Here is a 24,576-nt window from a genome sequence, read left to right as displayed (position 1 = left end):
ACAGTTTTAAATTCATGAAATCTACCCTGCAACATAATATAGGGCACAGTTCAGTTACTAGCCAGAGGGAAAAAAGTATCTTAGATAAAATCGCATGAAGAACTATTACAAAAATATGTGTTATTTTATTTTATGGATACTAAAAACAAATCTATCATAGGGCAGTAATTTAACATCATTGAAGTATATGATGAAACGTACTATTTCTAATTAACTTTTAGTGAAAGAACTCATGGTGTCTGCTGGTGATAACCTAATAATAACTTTGCCGGAAAATGAAGTTGAACTGAAGGCGTCTGTTGTGCCAGCGCCACCTGCAGGTGAGAGTTTGACTTTCCTCTGGGACCAGTAGGGGCCCATTAGCTGGTGTGTCCTTAAGGTGTCTTTACTGGTTATTTACAACTTGGATTCATTTTCACAACATAGTGAATGTCACTCTCGAGTGGATGACAAGGCTTTGATGATCATAAGCTTTAAAGTTTATTGAAATAGTTTAAAATGGAGTGAGAGGATAGGAATTAAATACAGAACATTTCCTTTAATTGGTCAGGATAAAAAGTCATACATTTCTGATGATGCAAAGCAGAGTGATATCTTAGAACAGGAGAGGTTTCCATATACCAGCTTTTGACTTGTAATAACCCACAGAGCCTGGGAAAATTCCACTGTCAGGTGAGGGAGGTAGCACGTGCACAAAGGTTTGTTTGCAGATATTGTAGTGGCAACACGTCTCTCAGGTTCTCAGGATCCTCACACCAGTTGTTCAAAAAATGTTGTTTCAAATGCTCTTTCTTCTGCTCATCCAGCACTCTGCTCTTCAGCAAACATTTGACCTCTTCCTGTGACCTGTCAAATGCATTCTTTCTTAAAGTGTATTCATTTTTAAGGTGTTTGAATATTTCTCATTCAGGTTAGTTCCTTTATTCATTTTTCCCTATCACACATGGATCAAAATTTAAGCATAGATGATAATATGTGGCATTTGTCATTTACTCCTTTCAGCTGAGGTAACTCGTGCTTTAACTCTTACTAGAATCACAAGGTGGAAGACAGCTTCATCTTAATATAAAGAGATTTAATCTGTTCTTATGGCCTTATATAAACTCCTACGACAGATGGAATGAATTTAAATCTCCTTGCCTTTTATTAAAAGGAGAAAAGTACAGTGGATTATACTATGTTAAAATTTATATGTATAGTCAAGTGTAGCAGTCTGGAAGGAAAGTCATCAAATGCTAACAATGAAATTAGGGCAATTTTTAAAAAACTTTCTATATTTTCTAAATTTTTATAAGTTGTATGTTCTTATAATAACAAAGAAATTTTACATTAAAAAGATATAGATACCTTATTGTTCCTTACTTGGATGATAGTTGAAAGTTGAGTGCAGTATATCTAAAGTAATTTCTGCTAGTAGATTGAAGACTGTCATTTTCCTCCCTCTGCCCAGATTATAGGGACTTCTAAGAGTTTATAACTACTCATATTTTTCTTTGCTCGCTCTCAGAAACAACCTACAACTATGAATGGAGTTTAATAAGCCACCCTGAAGACTACCAAGGTGAAATAAAACAAAGACACACACAAACTCTTAATGTCTCTCAGGTAAGTAACTGGTAACCGGTAGTAACTGACAGCGTACCTTAGAATTCAGGTAACACCTTCTTAGCTGTTGAACCTAGAAGTCTCTCTTACGATTAAGATTAAAAGAAGAATATAAATGAATCAAGTTTCAAGCATGTAGGTAGACAGGTAGATTTAAATAAAGGGGCTTTCGGGATCTTTTCTTTATTTGACTTACTTGGCATAGCAGCCCAGGGAAGAGAGGCTGGCGCAGGCTGGTATGGGTCTCTGTAGTGAGGTTAAAGCCTGTGTTCCAACTCTTGCTCCCTTTGCAGTGTTAGAGACATTCTGGTCATCTCTGATTCTTAGTCAGGCACATTTCTAGGATTGCCAAAAATTCCATTCCAGTTCACATATGGTTTGACTACCAAATATTGCTCCAAGATATAAGCCCTCACAAGAAGAAATGTTCCCTCTTCTTGGCCCATAGATGATTATGTTCTCTTCATTTCTGATACTGCACAGCTACTGGTGCAACATGAGTTAGCCCCTATGCCACTGAGCGCTGTTTCTCAAAGTCTGGTACCCAGACCATTGACAGCTGACCCACCAGAGCTACTTGGTAAAAATGCATGATTCCCATACACTCAAGTTTGAGAACTGCCACCCTCGGTTGGTCCATGTCACATATGCCTCTGTAAGCCCCGTGAACATCTGTAACTAAGCTGAAGGCCTTCCTGGGTGATCTTCGGTGTTCCAGAGTATAGGCTTCAGACATGTGGCAGTGTGTCCACGGGTCCCGAGCCCCTTCTCTATGCTGATTCCAGGAGGACGGCTTCTGGAATATTTAAGGATTTTCTAGGCAGTGGACCCATCCTGTTGTTTGCATGTTTATCAGTATAACTTTTCTTTATCTTGCAGTTGTCAGTAGGACTTTATGCCTTCAAAGTAGCAGTTTCTAGTGAAAATGCCTTTGGAGAGGGATTTGTAAATGTCACCGTTAAGCCAGGTAAGCCTGTGTAAGAGGACAGCCTCCTGTTGTACAGGTTTATCTCAATTTTTGGTGCCTGAATAGCATGGTAATATACTTTTTTAGTTTTACATTAGGCTCCATTGTAGAGAAAACATGCAAAGAGTATATGGTTTTTGTCTTTCTTCTTTCTGCATAATTCTTAGTACTTGCTTGACACTGCTGTGTAAGGTTGCAAGGTTATTGCTTGCTGTTCTTAGGTGTGCCAGTAGCCTCCCCCGTCTGACATTTGCTGCGTTCACCCTGCTACCTCCATTCCCCATGACTCAGCTTGTCCTTAGGTGACGGGAGCAACTCAGGGCTCAGGGGAAATGTATGCCATGGGCTTTCAAGCCCCCTGGTCCTTTCAGGCCACCGCTAGTCCATAGGTCAGTGCACTGGTGTGAATTAGAAATAGTGGCCCTTTGTCTGGGTGGGCACAGCCCTGGCTCAGTGCATGGAGCATGGGCCTTGAGCCTCTGCCACCCCCTCCTCTGGGCACAAGGGATGTGGGCCAGCTCAGTGCCAACCTCACCTCCAGCCTCTTCCCCAGGGGCTGACAGCTCCCCATTTTGCACATTCTGTCTGGTTATTCTTAGAGCTAAACGTGGTTGGCGGGGGCGGGGCTTCAAAGAGTCAAGAGCCAGCTAATCATAGGAGCTGGAACCATACTCCGTTGCTTCTCTTTTGCAGTTGCTGCTCAGGTTCTGTGACCAACCCCTGGCTTGTTATTACATGTGTTCATTGAGCCTGGGCTTTCATACAGAAATCTAAACCTGCAGACATGCTCCTAAAGTGTATAGGGAGGTTCCAAAACATTAAAAGTACTTTCCATAGTTGAGGCCTGCAGGATAAACACCTTCTGGACAGGATATTGATAACCAATTTTTGAAAATCAGATGGTTTATTTGGGTGGTGACAACTTGGGCTCAGCCCGTGTCCTTTTTTCTGTCACACAGCCGGAAGAGTCAACCTGCCTCCCGTGGCAGTTGTTTCTCCCGAGAGACAGGAGCTCACTCTTCCTCTGACGTCGGCCCTCATCGATGGCAGCCGTGGGTATCCTGCCATTCTTCAGGGGGTTTTGCCCTCTGCACTATGAGACGTAATGGGAAGTCTCTATTGAGGCTGTGAGGACTTATGGGCTAACTCACCAATAGATGAGCATCTATCTGTATTTTCAAGTCCTTCAGCTCCTTTAGCACAACTTCTCTGTCTTAGGCTGAATTTCCCTTCAGTTATGTCTCATTTGTCTATGAAAAAATTCTTTAGGGTCTAGCTATTTGATCGGAATTAAAGCAAGAATCTCCTTTCGATGTAGTATATGTGATGAGCAGTTGGAAATCACTTTTTTAAAAAATTATTATTTATTTTATCTATTTATTTATTTTGGCTGGGTTGGGTCTTTGTTGCTGTGCATGGACTTTCTCTAGTTGTGGCGAGCGGGGGCTACTCTTCGTTGCAGTGCGCGGGCTTCTCATTGAGGTGGCTTCTCTTGTTGTGGAGCCCGGGCTCCAGGCGCGCAGGCTTCAGTAGTTGTGGCGCACGGGCTTAGTTACTCCGCGGCATGTGGGATCTTCTTGGACCACGTCTCCTGCACTGGCAGGTGGATTCTTAACCACTGCACCACCAGGAAAGTCCCTGAAGCATGTTTTAAATGAAAATATTTACATGAGAAAATACATTACATTTTGATTCCTCTAATTCAGTGTGGTTTAGTTACAGGAAACTGTTCAGGATTATTAACCTGTTGCATGAACTTTTCTTTCCTTAAATGAATTAGATAAAACTGGCTCCCTTCCAGGTCTAAACTTCTGTGATTCTACTTAGTACATTTTGTTTGCTGTCTTTTAAAGTAGAAATAGGAGGTTTTCATGTAGGGTACTACCTTTCTCTGGATTTACACTTAACGATTAGGGTAGTAAAAGGTGTTTTGTAATTATATAGAAGCATCTCAATTCTTTATGAATCTGTCAGTTCAGATACCTATTTGAATTATCAGTAAGATATCGTGTGCTGTAGTTGAAGGGAATTAAAAAAAACAAAACAGTAGTGTCTGTCACTTTGCTTTTTAAATTCACAACTGAGTGGAAACACCCTCACTCAAATCTGGTGGAAATCCAGGAGAAAAATCATGATGATAATTTAGAGAGAAGAAGTAATCCTCCTTCTAACACATAATATATGGCCATTGAAATCTGTGCAATTATATAATTTCATATAAAATCAAATGTAAACCCCAATAATATAAATTACAAAATTTATGTTTTAATATTCTTGTATTTAATTCTAGTTTTCATTTATTTGTCAATCTTTCTAGACAGTACAGATGATACTAAAATAGTGAGTTATCACTGGGAAGAAGTTAATGGGCCCTTCCAAGAAGAGAAGACCTCAGCTGATACCCCCATCTTACAGCTGTCTAACCTTGTTCCTGGAAACTATACTTTCAGGCAAGTGGGTTCGCTTTCCAGCACTGATAATTTGACTATTTCCGATAGATGCCGATAGAACATTGTGCTTTTGATCAGGAGGCAGGGCAGATTTGGTTTCCTCTGGGGTTTTGGTTGTCAGCCACTTTATACTCTGATACCATCATCAATAATATAAATTACAAGTGTGTATTTATTGGAAACCTTTGGATTTGGTTGTCAGGAATAGTTTGGGACGGCATCTATTTTGCTGTGTTGAGATATGTGAAAGAAAGTTTCTATCTTCAGAGTCAAAGTGAGGTAGATTTATATGATTTACCTGTTTCTTTATCTTTTTACAACTTTTAAAGATATAACTGAAATATAATAAACCGAACATATTTAAGGTATAAAATTTGATGAGTTTTGACATTTGCATACACCTGTCACACCATTGTCACAATCAAGATAATAAACATTTCCATCATCCCCAAAAGTTTTCTCATGCCCCTTTGCAATCCATCCCTCTCTCCATTCCTGTCCTTGGGCAACCACTGACCTGCTTTCCTCCACTTTAAATTATCTTGCACTTTCTAGAATTTCATATAAATGGAATTGTACAGTATGTGCTCTTTTGTGCCTGGCTTCTTTCACTCAGCAAATGATTTTTGAGATTCATTCATGGTGTTGTCTCTATTGATAGTGTGTTCCTTTTTGTTGCTGAGTACTATTCCAATGTATGGATATACCACAATTTATCCTTTCATCTAGTATGGACATTGGGTTGTTTACAACTTTGAACTATTACAAATAAAGCTGCCATGAACATTTGTGTACAAGTCTGTGTGGACATGTATTTTCATTTTTGTGGAGTAAATACCCAAGAGTGGAAAGGCTAGGTTCTACGGTGAGCTTATGTTTAATATTTTAGGAAATTGCCAAACTCTTTCCCAAAGTGGGTGTATTATTTTATTTTCCCACCTGTAGTGGATGAGAGTTCCAGAATCCACATCCTCACCAACACTTGGTGTAATCAGTCTTTTTAATTGTATCTAATTTGATGGGTGGTTGTATCTCATTACGGTTTTAACTTGCATTTTCCTGTTGACTAATGATATTAAACATATTTTAGGTGTTTACTGGCCATTCATATAACTTCTTTTGTGAAGTCTCCATTCAGATCTTTTTCCGGTTTTAAAAATTACGTCTTACTTAGTTGTAAGATTTTTATACATTCTGAAACAAGTTCTTTATTTTATATATGTGTTGTGGATATTTCCCAGTATATGACGTTTTGTTCTCTTAATGGTATCTTTTAAAGAGCAAAAGTTTTACATTTTGATTGTCTAATTTATCATTTGTTTCTTTTATGTTTCATGCTTTTTGTGTTCTATCTAAGTAACCTTTGTTTAATCCCAAGATTGCAAAGATCCTGTTTTTTTTCTCTAAGTTTTATAGGTCTAGGTTTTATTTTTAGATTTGTGATGTATTTTGAGTTATTTTTATGTATTGTGTGAGATTTTTGAATGTTAAATCAACCTTGCATTCATGGGATAAACCCTATTTGATCATGATATTCTTTTTATGTAGCATGGGATTCAACTTGATAATATTTTTGTAAGGATTTTTATGTCTATCTTCATGAAAGATTTGGCCTGTGCCTTCTTCTCTCTTTCTCTCTCTCTGTCTCTCTCTCTGCGTCGTCACAAGGTTTTGATATGAGGATTATACTGGCCTAATAAAACAAATTGACCAGTGATCCATCCTCCTTTATTTTCTGAAATACTTATGAACAACTGGTGGTATTTCTTCCTTGAAAGTTTTATAGAATTCACCAGTAAAATCATCTGGGCCTGGAATTTTCTTTTGGGGAAAGTTTTGATAACAAATTCAATTTCTTTAATAGATGTAAGCCTATTTAGATTTTCTGGGTTTTTAAAAAATTTTTCTTTTTTATTTTATTTTATTTTCTTTAATTTTTATTTTATATTGGAGTATAGTTGATTAACAATGATGTGTTATCTGTTTTTTTCTTGTGTCAGTTTTTAGTAAGTTGTATTTTTCAAGAAATTCATCCATTCCTTCTAAATTATCTTATTTTTGGCATAAAGTTGTTCATAGTATTTTCATGTTATCCTTTCATGTCTGTAGGATTTGTACTGATAACCTCTTTTTCATTTCCAATATTGGTGATTTGTGTTCTTTTTCTCTTGATAAGTCTAATTAAGGGGTTTGTTAATTTTGTTTATCTTCTCAAGCAACCCTAACTAGAACTGTTTTAATTATATTTGCCTGTTTTCTAATTTGTTCTTTTCTGCTCTTTACTATTTCCTTACTTCTATTTGCTTTTGATTTACTTTGTTCTTTTTCTTCTAACTTCTTAGAGTAGAGTCTTGGTTCATTCATACTAGAGCTTCCTTAAAAGCTTATAAATCTTTCACAGGTATAATTTTCCTCTAAGTGCTGCTTAGCTGCACCCCACACATTTTAGCTTATTATATTTTTAAGACCTCATATACTGCTTTAAGAATCTGATGATTTCAGAGAAGGAGCCCATACATATGTATTTATGAATCCTCAGAAGTCTAGCCAAGTTAAGAAACTCAAGCATCTGACTGGATTTATCTTTGACTAAAAAGTCCACAGAGGTGCTCTAAAGTGCTTTAGATTTTACACATGTTGTAAAAACTTCTGTTTTGGTTTATCGGAAATCTCAGCTTAAGAAGCAGTTTACTCCATTAGGATAGCTATTATTTAAAAAATGGAAAATAACAAGTGTTGGTGAGGCCATGGAGAAATGCGAATCCTTGTGCATTGCTGGTAGGGATGGAAAATGGTAGAGCTGCTGTGGAAAACAGTTTGGCAATTCCTCAAAAAGTTAAACATAGAATTGCCATATCTGCAATCTCACTTTAGATATATACCTCAAAGAACTGAGAGCAGAGACTCAAATAGATGCTCGTACACTATCTTCGTCCAGTCAGGCTACTATAACAAAAATAACCATAGACTGGGTGGCTTTTAAATGACAGAAATTTATTTCTCATACTTCTGGAAACTGGGAAGTCCAAGATCAAGGTGCTGGTCGATTCGGTGTCTGGTGAAGGCCCTCTTCACATGGTTTTTAGACAGCCTTCTTTTCACTGTGTCCTCACATGGCAGAAGGGGTAAGAGAGCTCTCTGAGGTCTCTTTTATAAGAGTACTAATCCCATTCAGGAGGCCTCTGCCCTCATGACCTAACCACCGGTGGAAGGCCCCACCTCCAAATACCAGTCACATTAGGGATTAGGTTTCAACATATGAGTTTTGGGGGAACAGAAAACATTCAGTCTATGGCATACTCCCGTGTTAATAGAACAACACAAATGTCCGTCAACCGATGAATGAGTAAACAAAATGAGGTATGCACATACAGAGAAATATTATTCACCTTAAAAAAATGAACTTCTGAGGCATGCTACAGCATGGATGAACTTTGAAGACATTTGGTTAATTGAATGAAGCCACTCACAAAAGGTCAAATATTGTATGATTCCGCTTAGTTAAGGTGCCTAGAGTAGTCAAATTCATAGGATAGAAAGCAGAATAGTGATTGCCATGGGGTGGTGGTAGGGGAGAAAAGGGGAGTTAGTGTTTAATGGGTACAAAGTTTCAGTTTGGGATGATGAAAAAGTTCTGGAGATGGATAGTGGTAATGGTTATACAATAATGTAAATGTACTTAATGCCACTGAATTGTGCACTTAAAAATGGTTAAAATGGTAAGTTATATATACTTTACCCCAATTAAAAAAAAAAGAAATTTACCTAGTTCTGAAAGCTTATTTTATTATTGAGTGGATTTCCGGGAATCTATAGGCCTTGTAGGGGTAGAGTGAGTAGCCACATGGGGCATCCAGTGCTCAAGTGTGGGTTTTTTTTTTTAAACTTTATTTTTTTAAGAGCAGTTTTAGGTTTACAATAAAATTGAAAGATACAGAAATTTCCCATATGTCCCCTGCTCCCCACATGCTCAGTCTCCCTGTTATCAACATCAGTCACCAGAATGGTTCATTTTTTACCAAGGATTAACCTACATTGACACATCATAACCACCAAAAGTCTATAGTTTACCTTAGGGTTCATTCTTGGTGTACGTTCTATATGTTTGGGCAAATGTATCCTGGCAGATATCTATCATTATAGTATCATACAGAGTATTTTCACTGCCCTAAAAATCCTCTGTGCTCTGCCTATTCATCCCTCTCCTTTTCCCCCTCCTCTGGTAACAACTGACCTTTTTACTGTCTTCATAGTTTTGCCTCTTTCAGAATATCATACAGTTGGAAGTATATAGTAAGTGGCCTTCTCAGATTGGCTTCTTTCATGTAGTAATATGCATTTAAGATTTTTCCGTGTTTTTTATGGCTTGATAGCTCATTTCTTTATAGTGGTGAGTAATATTTCATTGTCTGGATGCACCACAGTTTATTTATTCATTCACCTACTGAGGGACATCTTGCTTGCTTCCAAGTTTTGGCAATTGTCAATAAAGCTGCCATAAACATTCATGTGCAGACTTTTGTGTGGACAGAAGTTTTCAACCCCTTTGGGTAAATACCAAGAAGCATGATTGTATGGTAAGAGTATGCTTGGTTTTTTGTGGGTTTTTTTGGTGGCCTGTTTTGTGGCTTATTAAACATACATTGTACATTTGGTTTGGCCATTGAGGAGGAGAATGCATTTAAAAGTCAAAATAGAGTAGCTTTTGTTTGTTTATCCAAGGTAAAACTAGGTGGCCATTGTGGATGTGATTTCAGACATGTTTGTGTATTGCTGAGAACTTGAATTTTCTGAACTGTATGGGATTTAAGGACACCACCAGTCATTCTCAAAACAGTATCTGCTAGTAGCTTCCAGCTGCAACCTTATTGTCTGAAAGTCACCTCTTATAGAGTATGTTTAGTTTTGTAAGAAATTGCCAAACTGTCTTCCAAAGTGGCTGTACCATTTTGCATTCCCACCAGTAATGAATGAGAGTTCCTGTTGTTCCACATCCTCACCAGCATTTGGTGTTGCCAGAGTTTCAGATTTTGGCCATAGTATAGGTGTGTAGTGGTATCTCATTGTTGTTTTAATTTGCATTTCCCTGATACTGTATGATGTGGAGCATCTTTTCATATGCTTATCTGCCATATTCTTTGCTGAGTTGTCATGTATTTATTTTTAGTTTACCACACTGGCCGCCACAGCTTGATCCAGAAGAAATATAGGTTTCAAGAGACAAGTAACAATGCAGGTGTTTAAAAAAATGATATTTTCTTCTTATAATAAGAATAATGCATGTTTGCTATAAAAATAAAAAACAGAATGTATCTAGAAGCAGAAAGAAGGAAATTAAATACCTCGCATAATTCCACTACCTAGGAATAAACATCCTTAAGAGTATAGTACTTATATTTATGGTCCTTTTTCTATACACATAAACTTAAAACTTTTTTCTTACTTGGATCAAAATGTATAAGATGTTTTACAAGCTACCTTCTATATTTTCTTCTAAAGTTTAAAAATTTTGTCTTTCATGTTTAAATTTTATCCATCTAGAATTGATTGCATGTCTACTGTGGTTAGATCCAATTTTATTTGTTCCCACATGGATAATCAGCCTATTGTCCCATTACTGTTTATTGCCTAGTCTGTCCTTTCCCAATCTGCAAGACCACATCTCTTCTATATCAAATTGTCATGTATGAGTGGATCTGATTTTGGATTCCCATTAATTATGGATATCTGTGTCATTAAATATTCTGCAACATCATGTTTGATGCTGTGCTGATACATTTTAGAAAATTAATTTAGCCTCATTATTCAATGTTTGGGGGAACATTCTTATAGTTAAATTTTGGAGTGCAAGTAAAATTTCTGGGTCAGAGGCCTGTATGTTTTTAAGGAGTTTGATATATGTTGCCAAATTATTGTCTACTTCTTATCTGAGGGTTTTGCTAAGGTAAACTTGTGGAAACTTTATGACATAAAAGTCTAAGGGAACTTCAGAAAAGTTATTTTTAAAAGTCTTTCTATAACACTTTACTTATTTATTGGGGTAAAATTTATATACAGTGAAATACCACTTTATGAGGTTCTTTTGATTAATTTTAATTTAATGACTCTTTACCCGTCTCATTGAGACAGGCCTACTTTGTTTTTTTTTTTTGTTCTTTGTTTGCTTGTTTTAGTTCCCCAACCAGGGATCAAACCTGTGCCCCCTGCATTGGGAGCACAGAGTCTTAACCACTGGACGGCCAGGGAAGTCCCAAGGCAGGCCTACTGCTAACCCCATTTTACTAGGAAGAAATTCCCTTTGGGGCCCAGAATGTGTCCTGACTCAGCCTGGTTGAGGAGGAAGGACCTTAGGTGTTTGGTTTGCTGTCCGAGCGAGAACTGGAGTTTGGACCTTGGTTGTATGGAGTATGTAGGATAGAGGCCCAGAATACGGGGGCCCCCTGTACAGGTACCTTACCTACAAATAAGGCCTGTGTTCTTTCCAGAGCTTCATTCTCATATTCCTATTTACACCTGTTACACGTGCATTGCTGCTCCAAACTAAATCTTGGCCCCAGAAGAATGAAGTGACCTTATTTCACTGATCCAGTTGCCACATCACCAATGAGTTCACTACAGGAGGGTCAGTGCAGCTCTCTGTGTTGTTTGTGTAGGCAGAGTATCGTTTGTATTTCAAAGTGCTTAATCCTAAAATTGCTTTGCAAGGAGTGTCCTGAAAACACTTAATATTAAGTCCTCTAGAAAAGAATGAGAAAATTAAAAAACTTTGTAGCTGAAAATTCAGGAGTGATTTGCTGTCTCTACATGCTCAGGCCTGAAGGCAGGACTTAAAGCTGATACATTTTGAGTCTCGGGTGGTAGAGAGAGGCTTCTGTGTTGGCTGAGGATGGTTTCTTCATCCAGCATCTCAAAGAATAATGAGAAACCCATATAAAATAAAACTCTATCATGGGAATATATTACTAGCTAAAAATAAAGAAAATCAACAGCAACAAAGAAAAAATATAGCCTCGGGTCTCTGTTCTTTCCTCAGCTTCATCCTCAAATTTCTATTTACACCTGCTCTCAGTTGTTCTGAGAAATGTACCATAGGCAGACTAAATTGACCACTTGCCTTGAGATTTGGCATATTCATGCAGTGTAATAGCTTCCTCTCCTTTTCGTAGATTGACTGTTACAGACTCAGATGGAGCCATTAGCTCCACAACAGCAGCCCTAATAGTCAACAGTGCTGTGGACCATCCACCAGTTGCCAATGCGGGACCAAATCAGACCATAACTTTGCCCCAAAACTCCATCACTTTGAATGGAAACCAGAGCAGTGATGATCACCAGATTGTCCTCTATGAGTGGTCCCTGGGGCCCGGGAGTGAGAACAAAGAGGTGACCATGCAGGTGAGTTCTCCATCCTGCCTTCAGACTTTTATTTGTCTATCTATGTGTTCATCTGTCCATCCATCCATCCATCCATCCATCCATCCATCCATCCAACTCTCTATCTATCTATCTATCTATCTAAAATATTGGTACAAGGGGGCAGCTAAATTCAGAAAATATGTTTTATAAAGTTGTCTGATACATTACAACTACTAGAAGAACAGCTAAACTCACAAATCTTCCAAATTTATGTCACTTTCCTTCACCCACTCTATATAAGCCCAGGATAGCAACTAAGCAGCTCCTATGCAGACAACTTGACCTTGAGCTGAGTTAGGGAAAAGTCTGACCCAACATTTGCTACAGAAATATTATTTTAGTATTAGGATAAACCTTAGGAATGATCTAATCTAAACCTCATTATCAGGAAATTCCTTTTTATTTTGTTTCCCCTATTTTTAGAAACTGCATGTTACCTTTTCTGGATCCAGTGGTCTCTTGTTGAGATCTTTTTGTATTTACCTTTTGATTTGTTCAGATTGCGAATATATCTGTCTAAAGGCATAATAACCTTGAAACATTGCTGTATTTGTATGCGTGAGTATCTGTGAGCTGTTTGCTTATTCTACTTCTGGTGATGGCCAGAACTAACCAGCTTGGTATTTTTGAAGTTATGTTATTATTTCAGAGTTGAATGGAAGAAAGATAGTACCTTACATTACCACCTTCCTCTTCTCCTTCAAACTCCATCTCACCAGTCCAAGACAAATTTCTCATTAGTGTTTATGGTGAAGTCAGACATTCCATGAAAACTGACCTACTTTACTTTTCGATATTTCTGGAAAGTGCTTTGTGATGATGATGAATTAAAAATGACCGGTTGGATGCATGGGTCTTGAAAGAGCCGTGAGTCCTCGAGATACCCTTGGAGAGCACTTGGTATAGAGTTCGTCTCTACCTAAGAGTTGTGGCAAATGCTATGTTTGCTTCTGTTGGGTTAAGAATTCGCATTTGGTGGGGTTTGGATACAAACAGGAAGATGGGTATTTTGTATTTTCTCAGTTAAAAAATATTCCAAATTTTCTTTCCCTAATTACTGGGAAGTATGTGCCCAGAGCTAATGCCCCAGTGCATCCAAGTCTAATGGACATGTATCCAAAGGAAGTCACTAGTGCTGGGCTGCAGACCTAGCCTCGCTGCTCTGAACACCTGCCCATCTGCTGCAGACACTCTCAGATTATCCACAGTAACAGTGTCACTGCCTTGTGATTGATTGATAAGATGTCAAAAGGGGTGATGCTTTTTATGAATTGGGGCAATCGCAAAGATCAGCTCTTAAACCAGCCTCTCTTACACTAGTCTAAAAATCGTCAAGGCAAGCTGCAGAGGCTATGCTCTGTGCTGGGGAGGTCACTGAAGGTCACTGAAGCCTGTGCAGCTACCTGAATCATGGCTGCTTTGAGGCTCTCAGTGCATTAATCTGCTCAGTTCGCATTTGCCACAAGATTCCTTTTTATTGTGTGCATAAGCATTCATGTAACCATATTAATTTTGAGGCACATATTACTAGGAAATTATACTTTATAGAGCTCTTCAGAAAAAAAGTACTTTGCTCTATTGAGTCATAGTAGGGAAAAGCCCTTTTTTTAAGTTCTTAAAAGAATGCATTTCAAATTTCAGAAGTTCCCTTTGTGATAACACACTTGATTTTCTATCCATTTTTTTTTCAATTTTTCCACTAAAACTCTAAAACACACACCCACAGGGACTTCCCAGGTGACACAGTGGTTAAGAGTCCGCCTGCCTGGCTTCCCTGGTGGTGCAGTGGTTGGGAGTCTGCCTGCCAGTGTGGGGGACGCGGGTTCGAGCCCTGGTCTGGGAGGATCCCACATGCCGCAGAGCAACTAGGCCCGTGAGCCACAACTACTGAGCCTGCGCGTCTGGAGCCTGTGCTCCGCAACAAGAGAGGCCGCGATAGTGAGAGGCCCGCGCACCGCGATGAGGGGTGGCCCCCACTCGCCGCAACTAGGGAAAGCCCTCGCACAGAAACGAGGACCCAACACAGCCAAAAATAAATAAATTTATTAAAAAAAAAAAAAAGAAAGAAAGAAAGAATCCGCCTGCCAATGCAGGGGACACGGGTCATTCCCTGGTCCGGGAAGATCCCACATGCCGCGGAGCAACTAAGCCCGTGAACCACAACTACTGAGCCTGTGCTCTGGAGCCCACATGCCACAGCTACTGAGCCCACATGCCACAGCTAAGCCCGCGCGCCTACAGCCCGTGCTCCGCAACAAGAGAAGCCACCGCAATGAGAAGCCCGCGCACGGCAACGAAGACTAGCCACCGCTCACCACAACTAGAGAAAGCCTGCGCGCAGCAACGAAGACCCAACGCAGCCAAAAATAAATAAATAAATAAATAAAACACAGATACATTTATCTTTAGACAATCTTGGGATCTGTGAAAGTAAATAAATTATAATAGGACTTAAAGTTAAAAATCCTTTTCAGGATGCCATGAACTTCAAACATAAGCAATAACTGGAAATATTACCAACAACAGAGCAGCAACAAAATGAAAGGGTATTAACCTGTAGGCAATAAGTAGCTAACTACTATATACTCAACTGAAAAAATGCCTTATTGAAAAGTTTTGTTGTCCTAGCATTTAAAAAATTTATTTTTACAACAAGGACTTACTGTATAGCACAGGGAACTATATATTCAATATCTTGTAATAACCTATAATGGAAAAGAATCTGAAAAAGAATATATATATATATATATATATACACACACACATATATATATAACTTAATCACTTTGCTATACAGCTGAAACATTTTAAATCAACTATACTTCAGTAAAAATTTTAAAAAAAGAAATACATGCAAAAAATTCAATTCAAAAGATAACAATAAATGGAGAAAAATAACAAAATTTATTTTTGATTATAAAAGTAATACATTAATTACTTCCTGTGGTTAAAAACAAACTCAAATTCTGATAAAGTGAAAATACACCTTGACCTCATCCAAGTCCCTTTACTCAAGATAATTACTTTTCTGAGTTTAATGTGTGTGCATACAGAATCTCCTCTGTGTTTGCATATGTGTATATGTGCATGTAGCAAATATCTATCATGCTGTATCCATTGTTTCACAGATTTCTTTTTTTGCTTCGTAATATGTCTTTGACATCTTTCCACTTTATTCTTTATAAATCTACTTTATTCTTTTAAACTTCTTTTTTTTTCAGCTAGCATCCCACAGTGGATTGTGGTGGGTTTGGCCATTCCCCTGTTGATGATTGTTTAGATTGTTTCCATTATTTTTTGGTGTCATAGGCAATGCCTCAGTCAGCACCTATGGGCTAGTCTCCATAATTACACACGTGGGCATTTCTCTAGTGTAGATACTCAGTAGAAATGCTGGGTTGAAGAGCATGTTCTTTTAACATTTGAATGGATGCTGCCAGATTGGCTTCCAAAAAGGCCATATTAATTTATATTCTTTCAAGAGCATCTGAGGATATACAATGGACTTTAGATCCCATTTTCCTGGGACATGCACATTTTTTTTTAAAACAGGATCTCCACATTTAGTAAAATCACTAGTTTTTCGTTATGTCATGCTAATTACTTGTGCTTCTTTAATATTATTTTTTCTTTTTCATTTTTGTATTTGCTATTACTTAGGGAGTAGAGACACCGTACCTTCATTTGTCTGCAATGAAGGAAGGAGATTATACATTTCAGCTGATGGTAACAGATTCTTCAAGGCAGCAATCCACAGCTGTGGTCACTGTGATTGTCCAGCCTGGTAGGTGAGATGGGAAAGGGATTTAGCCTCAGAGATTAAAACAGAAATGACATCTGGGCTTCTGGGCTTCAGACCAGCCGAATTTGGTACAAATTCTCTAGATCTTTGAACTATCAAGAAATCAGGGCTGCAGGAGCTGAATCTTAATATCAAGGCAATTTGCTTTTGTGGTTCTGAATTATGTCCTGGCTGTATCTCCAAACAATGGCACGAGGGACAAAATGAGAGCTATCTCCAGAGTCACTTTGGGCTCTGATGCCATGCCCCACTCTGCTGCAAAGCTCTAGGGCATTCTTGAAGAGGCTGGTAGTTATGTGTGGCTTGATACTCAGATGGCTTGTGGCCAGACATTGGGGAATTAACTACAGTTCCACTCCATGACTTTTAAGGTCTTTTAAAGAAACCAAAGGTGTACATATTAGGGAACAGTATTTCTTGCTGCCTGTAACCCTCATCTCAAACTTAGAATTTTTAACTCCTGGGTCAGCTAGGAGACTGCAGCGTTTCACCCCAGGATTCCCAAAGGACAGGGCATGCTCTAGTAGCTGCCTGAGCTGAATATGAGTAATTTGCTTAAATCAAGAAATCAGGGGATGGCAGACTGAATGCAAAGAGATAATATTTCTTCACACTGTTTCTATAATTCTAGAAAACAACAGGCCTCCGATGGCTGTCGCCGGCCCGGATCAGGAGCTGGTCTTCCCAGTGGAAAGCACCACCCTGGATGGGAGCAGGAGCAGTGATGACCATGGCATTGTTTTCTACCACTGGGAGCATGTCAGGTAGTCAGCCCATCTCATCACTGAGTGCTGGGTTCACACCCTGGATGAGTGCTAATATTACCCCTGCTCTGGAGGGTCTACATTAAACAATCAGCTTGAGATTGTTGAGGAGTCAGTATTTAAGCACATTTCTAGAAGTGGCCAGGGAACTATTGATTAGATTCTGTATCAGGTGTGGATGGACAAGATGGACGTTCCTTGACAGTGGAGAGAGGTGGAGCTGGGGCAGGTGGACAGGGCAGTCTTGGTGTGAGGTGAGCTTCATGACAGAAGAGGTGCAGGGGAACCTGGGTGGGGTCCTCACGAGGCCCCCCAGTCTACACTCACTCAAACCACGCGCAGTGACTGTAGACAACAGAAGTGCAGAGTTCAAGGGGATTCCTTTATCCTCCAACATTTTCTGTGCTATATATGCTTAATCTCATGGAATCCTAGGTCAGTTCTTAAGAGGTAAATGATAATATTATTCCCATTTTAAAGGTGAAGAAACTGAGGCTTGCAGAGATGAGTGAGTCACAGGGTCTCCGGTTGCCCAGATAGTAAGAGCAAGAGTTGAGGCTCAATCCTGGGTCTTCCTGACTACAAAGCCCACGATCTTCACGACTCCGCTGTATTGAATAATTCCTCTTTTAGGAGATCAATTACCTGGCTCATTCTCTCCTCCTCCACACTCTCTCGAAAGATAACTGAGGATTTCAGCTGATTTTATTCAAAGGAGAAACAAGAATAGTTTATAAGGCTCCATTCTGATCATTTCACTGACAGTTCAATTTTAAAAAACCGAAGACTCCAAAATCCTCTTCCCAGGAATCCAGCAGCCTCTGTCTGAAATAGGCTTTAACTTGTGACTCTTACATAGAACTAGAGAATCTAAATGAATAAAAAATTATCTTAGAATTCTCTAGATGGTATATATTATTGCTGTGAAAAGAAGCATTTATAAGGACACAAACAACATACCTGCCGTCGTCAGAATCCCATGCCCCCTGCCTTTTGTTAATGACTGTCCTGTTTCATAGAGGCCCCAGCGCAGTGGAGATGGAAAACATCGACAAAGCTATAGCCACAGTAAGCGGTCTTCAGGTGGGTACCTACCACTTCCGTTTAGCGGTGAAAGACCAGCAGGGACTAAGCAGCACGACCACCCTCAGCGTGACCGTGAGGAAGGGTGAGTCAAGGCAGAGGGCAGGTGGATCTGCCGGTGGAGGAGGTTGGGCCCCTTCTGCTTCTCAGTCTCACAGACCCTAAGCCAGGCCATGGTTATCCGGAAACGTTAGTGTTTGCTTATTGGCTATAGCAGATACCGAACTCTGCTTGGCCAAGCAAAGGTCACTCTTCTTCCGTCCACGTCCACAGCATTTCCTTTTGTTTGTGGAGTGTGTGTCCTAGTAGCTTCATTCTCCTTCTGCGACTACTGGCAACTAAAGCCCCATGTACTGGTGACCACGTGATGCTTTGCTTTCTCTCTTCCTTGGAAATCTAAGAGCAGAGATGGTTTCAAATTCCATGTTGTTTCTTAATATGAAATGTGTGGTCCAGTCTTATGACATCCTGCTTTATGTACTTGTCTCTTTTTTCTTTTCCATTTGACCGTGAGCTGGTTGAAGACCTTTGTTTCAGATATTTCTGTCTCTTCCATGTGGCACAGTGCTAGACTCATGGCAAATCAAAGATGTTGGTTACTTCAGTGAATGAATAAATGATTATGATGTATTGAAGATCAGAGGTGTAAAAGAGCATGGCTGGATGGGAAAATCCATTCCCCAGTATTATGGACCAGCAAGAGTGTCAGTTCATTGGGGAGGGTGGCTGAGACAAAGGCAGAAGCTCAGCCTTGAGGGATTGTATGTGTCATGTGTCATGCTGAGGAGTTTGGACTTTATTTGCTGGGCAGTTGGGAAAGGATGAAACAATTTTATCAGCACAGTGACATCGATTTGAGTTTTTTTCAAACATTTTATTATGGAAGTTTTCAGCCATATATAATAGTAGAGAGAGTATGGGGACACGTGCATAAAAGGGGGTGGTTGTTGTAAGTTCCAGTTTTGAAGCTCGATAGGGTCTAGATATTGTTTTTTATAGAAGGATTTTGGGGCTTACTCAATTTACTGCCAGTCTATTTCTATTCTTTCTAGCCTTTCCCTGTATCGACAATGGAATTAAGCCTCCTCAGTGCCAGATTCTCCCCACTGCCCTGAATCTTCCTTCTTCAATTTACTTAGACAAGCAAGATTTGGCACTGTTAGAAACAAAAATATTTCTGTGGCCAGATAGTGTGGACCAGTACAAAATAATCCATAGCATATTCTAAACCAAAATATTTTCATTTTCCAGACCCTGAACATAAGTAAGATCATGATTTCTCTTTTTTAAAAAGAGAAAAAACTGTAATGATAATAGAAAACTCTCCAGCATATAGGCTGCCAAATTACAACTAGCTAAGTGCAAAAAGAACTTTAAGAAAGTCTGTATATTATTTAATGGGTATTTGGGGCAGGAAATGATGCTTTCTGGATATTTTAAATCTACATATCTGCAAGATGGAATAGTCATGGATAGTTTGTGATACACTTCTATCACAAGTGTTTTAAATCAATTTCTTTGCTTTCATTTCTGCTATATTTGACTTAGAAAATAATAGTCCTCCCAGAGCCCAGGCTGGTGGCAGACATGTTCTTGTGCTTCCCAATAACTCCATTACTTTGGATGGTTCAAGGTCTACTGATGACCAAGGAATTGTGTCCTATCTGTGGATCCGGGATGGCCAGAGTCCAGCAGCTGGAGTGAGTACTTGAAGAGAATTGCCCCTGGACCACTAATCATTACATCTGTATTAGCTTGCTAGGGCTGCATAGCAAAATAGCATAGACGGGGTGGCTTAAACAACAGATATTTGTGTTCTTCCAGTTCTGGAGGCTGCGAAGTCCAAGATCAAGGTGCTAGCCAGTTTGGTTCCAGATGAGAGCTCTCTTCATGGTTCTCAGACAGCTGCCTTCTTGCTGTGTCCTCACAGGGGTGGGGCAGGGGTTGGGGGCGGCGGGAGAGAGAGAGGAGAGAGGGGACGGGAGGGGGAGAGAGAGGGCTCTTGGGTGTTTCTTCTTATAAGGACACTAATCCTATGGGATCAGGACCCCACCCTATGACCTCATTTTAACCTTAATTACCTCTTAATAGACCTTATCTCAAACATTGGGGGATTAGGGCTTCAACAGATGAGGGAACACAGCTAACTCCATAGCAATGTCTCTGTTATGACCTCATCTCCCTTTCCATGGTCCCCACTAAGGTGTTTATGCTTCTAGGTTTCTTCTGAGGGCTGGAGGCAGCAGGCTGCTGTTCAGTTTAAACAAATCTGAAGTCCCTTCCGACTTTTTCCTTGCCCAGACTTTGCATAGGGTCAGAAACCATAGCCTGGAGGGACTTTGAAGCCACGTCTTCTCATGGGACCCATTCTGCTCCTTAGCTTCCCCGTTGTTTCTATTTTGGTCCAAATGGATTCTTTCCGTTTCCTCAACATTGTACCAGATAGGTCAATAGATCGAGGATTGCTATTCCCATTTCCTAAGTACAGACAATGAGATGCAGGGATGGAAAGTGACTTGGCCAAGGTCAACTAACTCATCCTTAATCAAACCAGATAGACCTAGGTTTTTAGCTCCTGGCAGGCCTTTTTCCCCATTAGAGATCACTCTCCCTCTTAGGCTGTAAATTTAGGTACATCTTCATTCCTGCTGTTGCTAAGGACTTGAGAGATGCAAATTTACTCTTGGAGATGTACTGAAGGAGTGGTCCCAGGGAAAGAACTGAAAATGCTTTATAATTTCTAAAGTAACTCTGGAATGAATACTGTTCAGCCAGATGGTGGGTTAGCATCTAAGTGTAATTATAACAGCTCTCTGATCCGAGCCCTTGTTACCATTTGTTACCACCCTCTTCTGTTAGCAAGTTCAGAGCGAGGGTCTGGGAGATTCTTCTCGAATTCTTTGAGCAGAGATGTTGCTACTCAGGCTCTTGGGTCATTTGAGAAGGTGAACCTGATACACCATGAGGAAACCCAAGATGAGAGCATTGTAAAACTATCTTTGAAAATAAGACCCAGAAAACTCTTCAAAGAGAGTGCTTCACCCTCCAGGTCTCTGCCCTAATTTCAGTGGTTTCCCCCTGTCGGGTGGAATTTGGTAATTCCTAGAGAGCCCTTGGGAAGCAGCTCAGCTCACAAAGTCCTGTCTGAGGACTGTGCCTCCTGGTGCTTTAAAAGTGGAAGAGACGCTGAGGATTACCCGGACCTTCACTAACCCACCACCTTGCTTCCTCTTCAGCCTGCCCCTTAGAATCATGCATGTGTGACAAAGACGGCACCCCGAGGTTTGGGATCAACAGAGGCCCAGGTTGGGAGCTGACTACTGAATCATGAATTGGGTTATTTCTCAGGATGTCATGGATGGCTCTGACCACAGCACGGCCCTGCAGCTCACCAACCTGGTGGAAGGGGTCTACACTTTCCACCTGCGAGTCGCTGACAGTCAGGGCGCCTCGGACATGGACACTGCCACCGTGGAAGTGCGGCCAGGTGCGCTCACAGGCTTCCGGGCCTGGGTTTGTGGGGCTGGTCTCTGAGCGGGGGTGGGGGGAGGGGTCAGCCTTTGGGGCTCCTTGCAGGTGACAGTGGAACCCAGTGTGGGAAGCTGGGCCCACTTTGAGGTTTTCTCTGCCTGTGGTTATCGATCCCCAAACAGATCCAGCCTCCTAACTCATTAGGGAGAATTGGATCTGGCAGCAGTACCTCCTGGTCACTTTGGTTTTCCTGCCAGAAGACAAAGACCTAATGTGAGGTGGACACGAGGCCTTCATTCCTGGGAGTGCGAAGAGGGCAGCTCCAGCAAGGTGGCCACACTGACCCCCGGCATAAACTGGCCCGGACCCGCAGCGCTCAGAGACATAGTTCTCTTACCAGGCCCGAGGAGGTGTGTGAGGTCCCAGAATTTCACGTGAGCCCAGAGGCAGATTAGGCACACCTCCTTATCATCTGGAGAAAAATTAATAGACAGCAAGCTGATATAAAAGAAGGAAGAAGTACTCTCGGATAGTGGCCCCTGTGGTACTTGGAAGAATTGACCTGAGCCCTAGAACCTAAGCGTAGAAATTACACAGGGGTCATTTAAAGCTCTTTAACTATTGTGCGGGCCTTGCTCCTCCTATTATCAAGCCTGGGGTTTCCAGGTGGAAAGCCCATGTCTTCTCATTTCCCCAGACCCAAAGAAGAGCGGCCTGGTGGAGCTGATCCTGCAGGTTGGCGCTGGGCAGCTGGCGGAACAGCAGAAGGACACCCTTGTGGGGCAGCTGGCGGTGCTGCTGAATGTGCTGGACTCAGACATCAAGGTTCAGAAGATTCAGGCCCACTCAGATCTCAGGTAAGAACTGCACAGTCCAGCCTGAAGCTCGTCATTTCCTCTCTTGTTCTGTGTCTTTGCACGCAAGTTTATCCCATTCATATTCTTTTTTTTTCTCCAAGGGAAGCAGGAAGGACAACATCATTATAGGTCCTTCCCACAAGTCTCGGTAAATGTTTGTTGATTGAGAATGTTCAGAATGAAGGCATAGGGAACGTCAGAGGGAGCTGGGTTTTAGTTCTGGTATCATCAGAGCGCGTGCGCACGGTCTGGGGCGCGCACGGGGGATGCCTCACAGCCAGACTTCATCCCTGCCCCGTGTTTAGGGGCTGAGACTTCTCTCAGTGTGAGAGGATTATGGGTTACCATTGCTGTTTTCTGAGGGTCTGTAAGGTTCAACCTCTTCCTTGATTTCTTATAAGATTTACAATTTTAATTGAGTTTTTAAAAAACTCTCATCCAACCTATGAACAGTGAAGTGGGATGGGGAGAGAGAGAGAGACAGAGAGACAGAATATGGGGATAAAAACCTACTATTCATAGTAAATCCACCTGCCGGTTATTGTCAGCTATTCTGTTTAGGTTTGCTTTTCAGATAACTGAAATTTACTTACAAAAATAATAAATTAAAAATACTAGTTATTTTTTTATGGAACTCTTTCTAAAATGGATCATACATTGCCCTTTCTTATATCAAACACTGAACCAAACACATCTGAAAATCAATAAAACCAAAAGTTGTTTCTTTGAAAGATCCACAAAATTGATAAAGCTTTAGCTAGAATGACCAAGAAAAAGAGAGAAGACTCAAACTGCTGACATCTGGAATGAAAAGGGATATCACTACCAACCTTATAGAAATGAAAAGAATTATACTATGAACAATTATTTGTCAACAAATTAATTAACCTAAATTAAATGGACAAAGTTCTAGAAAGTCACAACTATAAAAACTGACTCAAGAAGAAATAATACATTTTAATAGACCAAAGTAAGTGAAGAGATTGAATCAAAAAACTTCCCACAAAAACTAGGACCAGATGGCTTCACTAGTGAATTCTACAAAATGTTTAAAGATTTAGCACCACGGTCACAAACTCTTCCAAAACATAGAAGAGGAGGGAACACTTCCCAACTCATTCTATGAGGCCAGTTTTACTCTGATAGCAAAACTAGACAAAGATATCTCTCTCTCTCTCTCTCTCTCTCTCCCTCTCCCACACACACACACACACACAATTACAGACCAATATGCCTTATGAATATAGAAGCAAAAAAATTCAACAAAATGTTATCTGCATCCAGCAACATATTATTTTATTTATTTATTTTACTGAGCTATAATTGACATATAACATTGTGTAAATTTAAGGTGTACAACATGTTGATTTTGTACATTTATATATTGCAATTGATTACCACCTAGAGTTAGCTAACACCTCTATCATGTCACAAAATTATCATTTCTTTTTTGTGGTGGGATCTAGTGCATGTGCAAGAGATCTAGTCTCTTAGCAACTTTGACTTTATAATACAGTATTGTTGTCTATAATCACTGTGCTGTGCATTAGATCTCCAGGACTTATTTATCTATTGGTTGCAAGTTTCTACCCTTAAACATCTCCCCAATTCCTCATCCCCTACCCTCAGCCCTGGTAACCACCATTCTACTCTCTGTTTTTATGAGTTCGGCTTATTTAGATTCCACATATAACTGATATATAGTGTTTGTCTTTCTCTGTCTGGCTTATTTCACTTAGCATAATGCCCTCAAGGTCCATTCATGTTGTTGCAAATGGCAGGATTTCCTTCTTTCTCATGGCTGAATAATATTCCATTATGTATATATGCCACATTTTCCTTATCCATTCATCCACTGATGGACACTTAGGTTATTTCCATATCTTGGCTATTGTGAATAATGCTGCACTAAACATGGGAGTGCATATATCTCTTCGATATCCTGTTTTCATTTCCTTTGGACATATGCCCAGGAGTGGAATTGCTGGATCCATCCAGAAATATTTAAAAGGATTATACACTATGGCCAAGTGGGATTTATACCAGCAATGCAAGGGTGAGTAAACACATGAAAATCAGTAATATAGTAAACCATATTAATAAAGGACAAAAACCGTATGATCATCCTAATAGACATGAAAAAGCATTTGACAAAACTTTT

The 24,576-nt window shown here is 40.1% G+C and overlaps 1 protein-coding gene across 2 annotated transcripts in view; it reads left to right on the top strand.

Moving 5' to 3' along the window:
• KIAA0319 (KIAA0319 ortholog) overlaps positions 1-24,576 on the top strand; it is a 54,815-nt gene that overhangs the window by 19,959 nt on the left and 10,280 nt on the right. For both annotated transcript variants that reach the window (XM_061194876.1, XM_061194875.1), the window contains 12 exons: positions 222-320; positions 1,508-1,605; positions 2,485-2,572; positions 3,532-3,624; positions 4,890-5,022; positions 12,189-12,417; positions 16,099-16,222; positions 16,872-17,004; positions 18,024-18,172; positions 19,636-19,787; positions 21,436-21,574; positions 22,256-22,415. In XM_061194876.1, the coding sequence (XP_061050859.1) occupies positions 222-320; positions 1,508-1,605; positions 2,485-2,572; positions 3,532-3,624; positions 4,890-5,022; positions 12,189-12,417; positions 16,099-16,222; positions 16,872-17,004; positions 18,024-18,172; positions 19,636-19,787; positions 21,436-21,574; positions 22,256-22,415 (1,597 nt within the window). The remainder of the gene's footprint in view (positions 1-221; positions 321-1,507; positions 1,606-2,484; positions 2,573-3,531; positions 3,625-4,889; positions 5,023-12,188; positions 12,418-16,098; positions 16,223-16,871; positions 17,005-18,023; positions 18,173-19,635; positions 19,788-21,435; positions 21,575-22,255; positions 22,416-24,576) is intronic.

This window comes from Eubalaena glacialis, chromosome 7, assembly GCF_028564815.1.
Source record: "Eubalaena glacialis isolate mEubGla1 chromosome 7, mEubGla1.1.hap2.+ XY, whole genome shotgun sequence".
Lineage (NCBI taxonomy): Eukaryota > Metazoa > Chordata > Mammalia > Artiodactyla > Balaenidae > Eubalaena > Eubalaena glacialis.
Note: the sequence above shows the minus strand (reverse complement) of the source record. Positions and strands in the feature narration are given on the sequence as shown.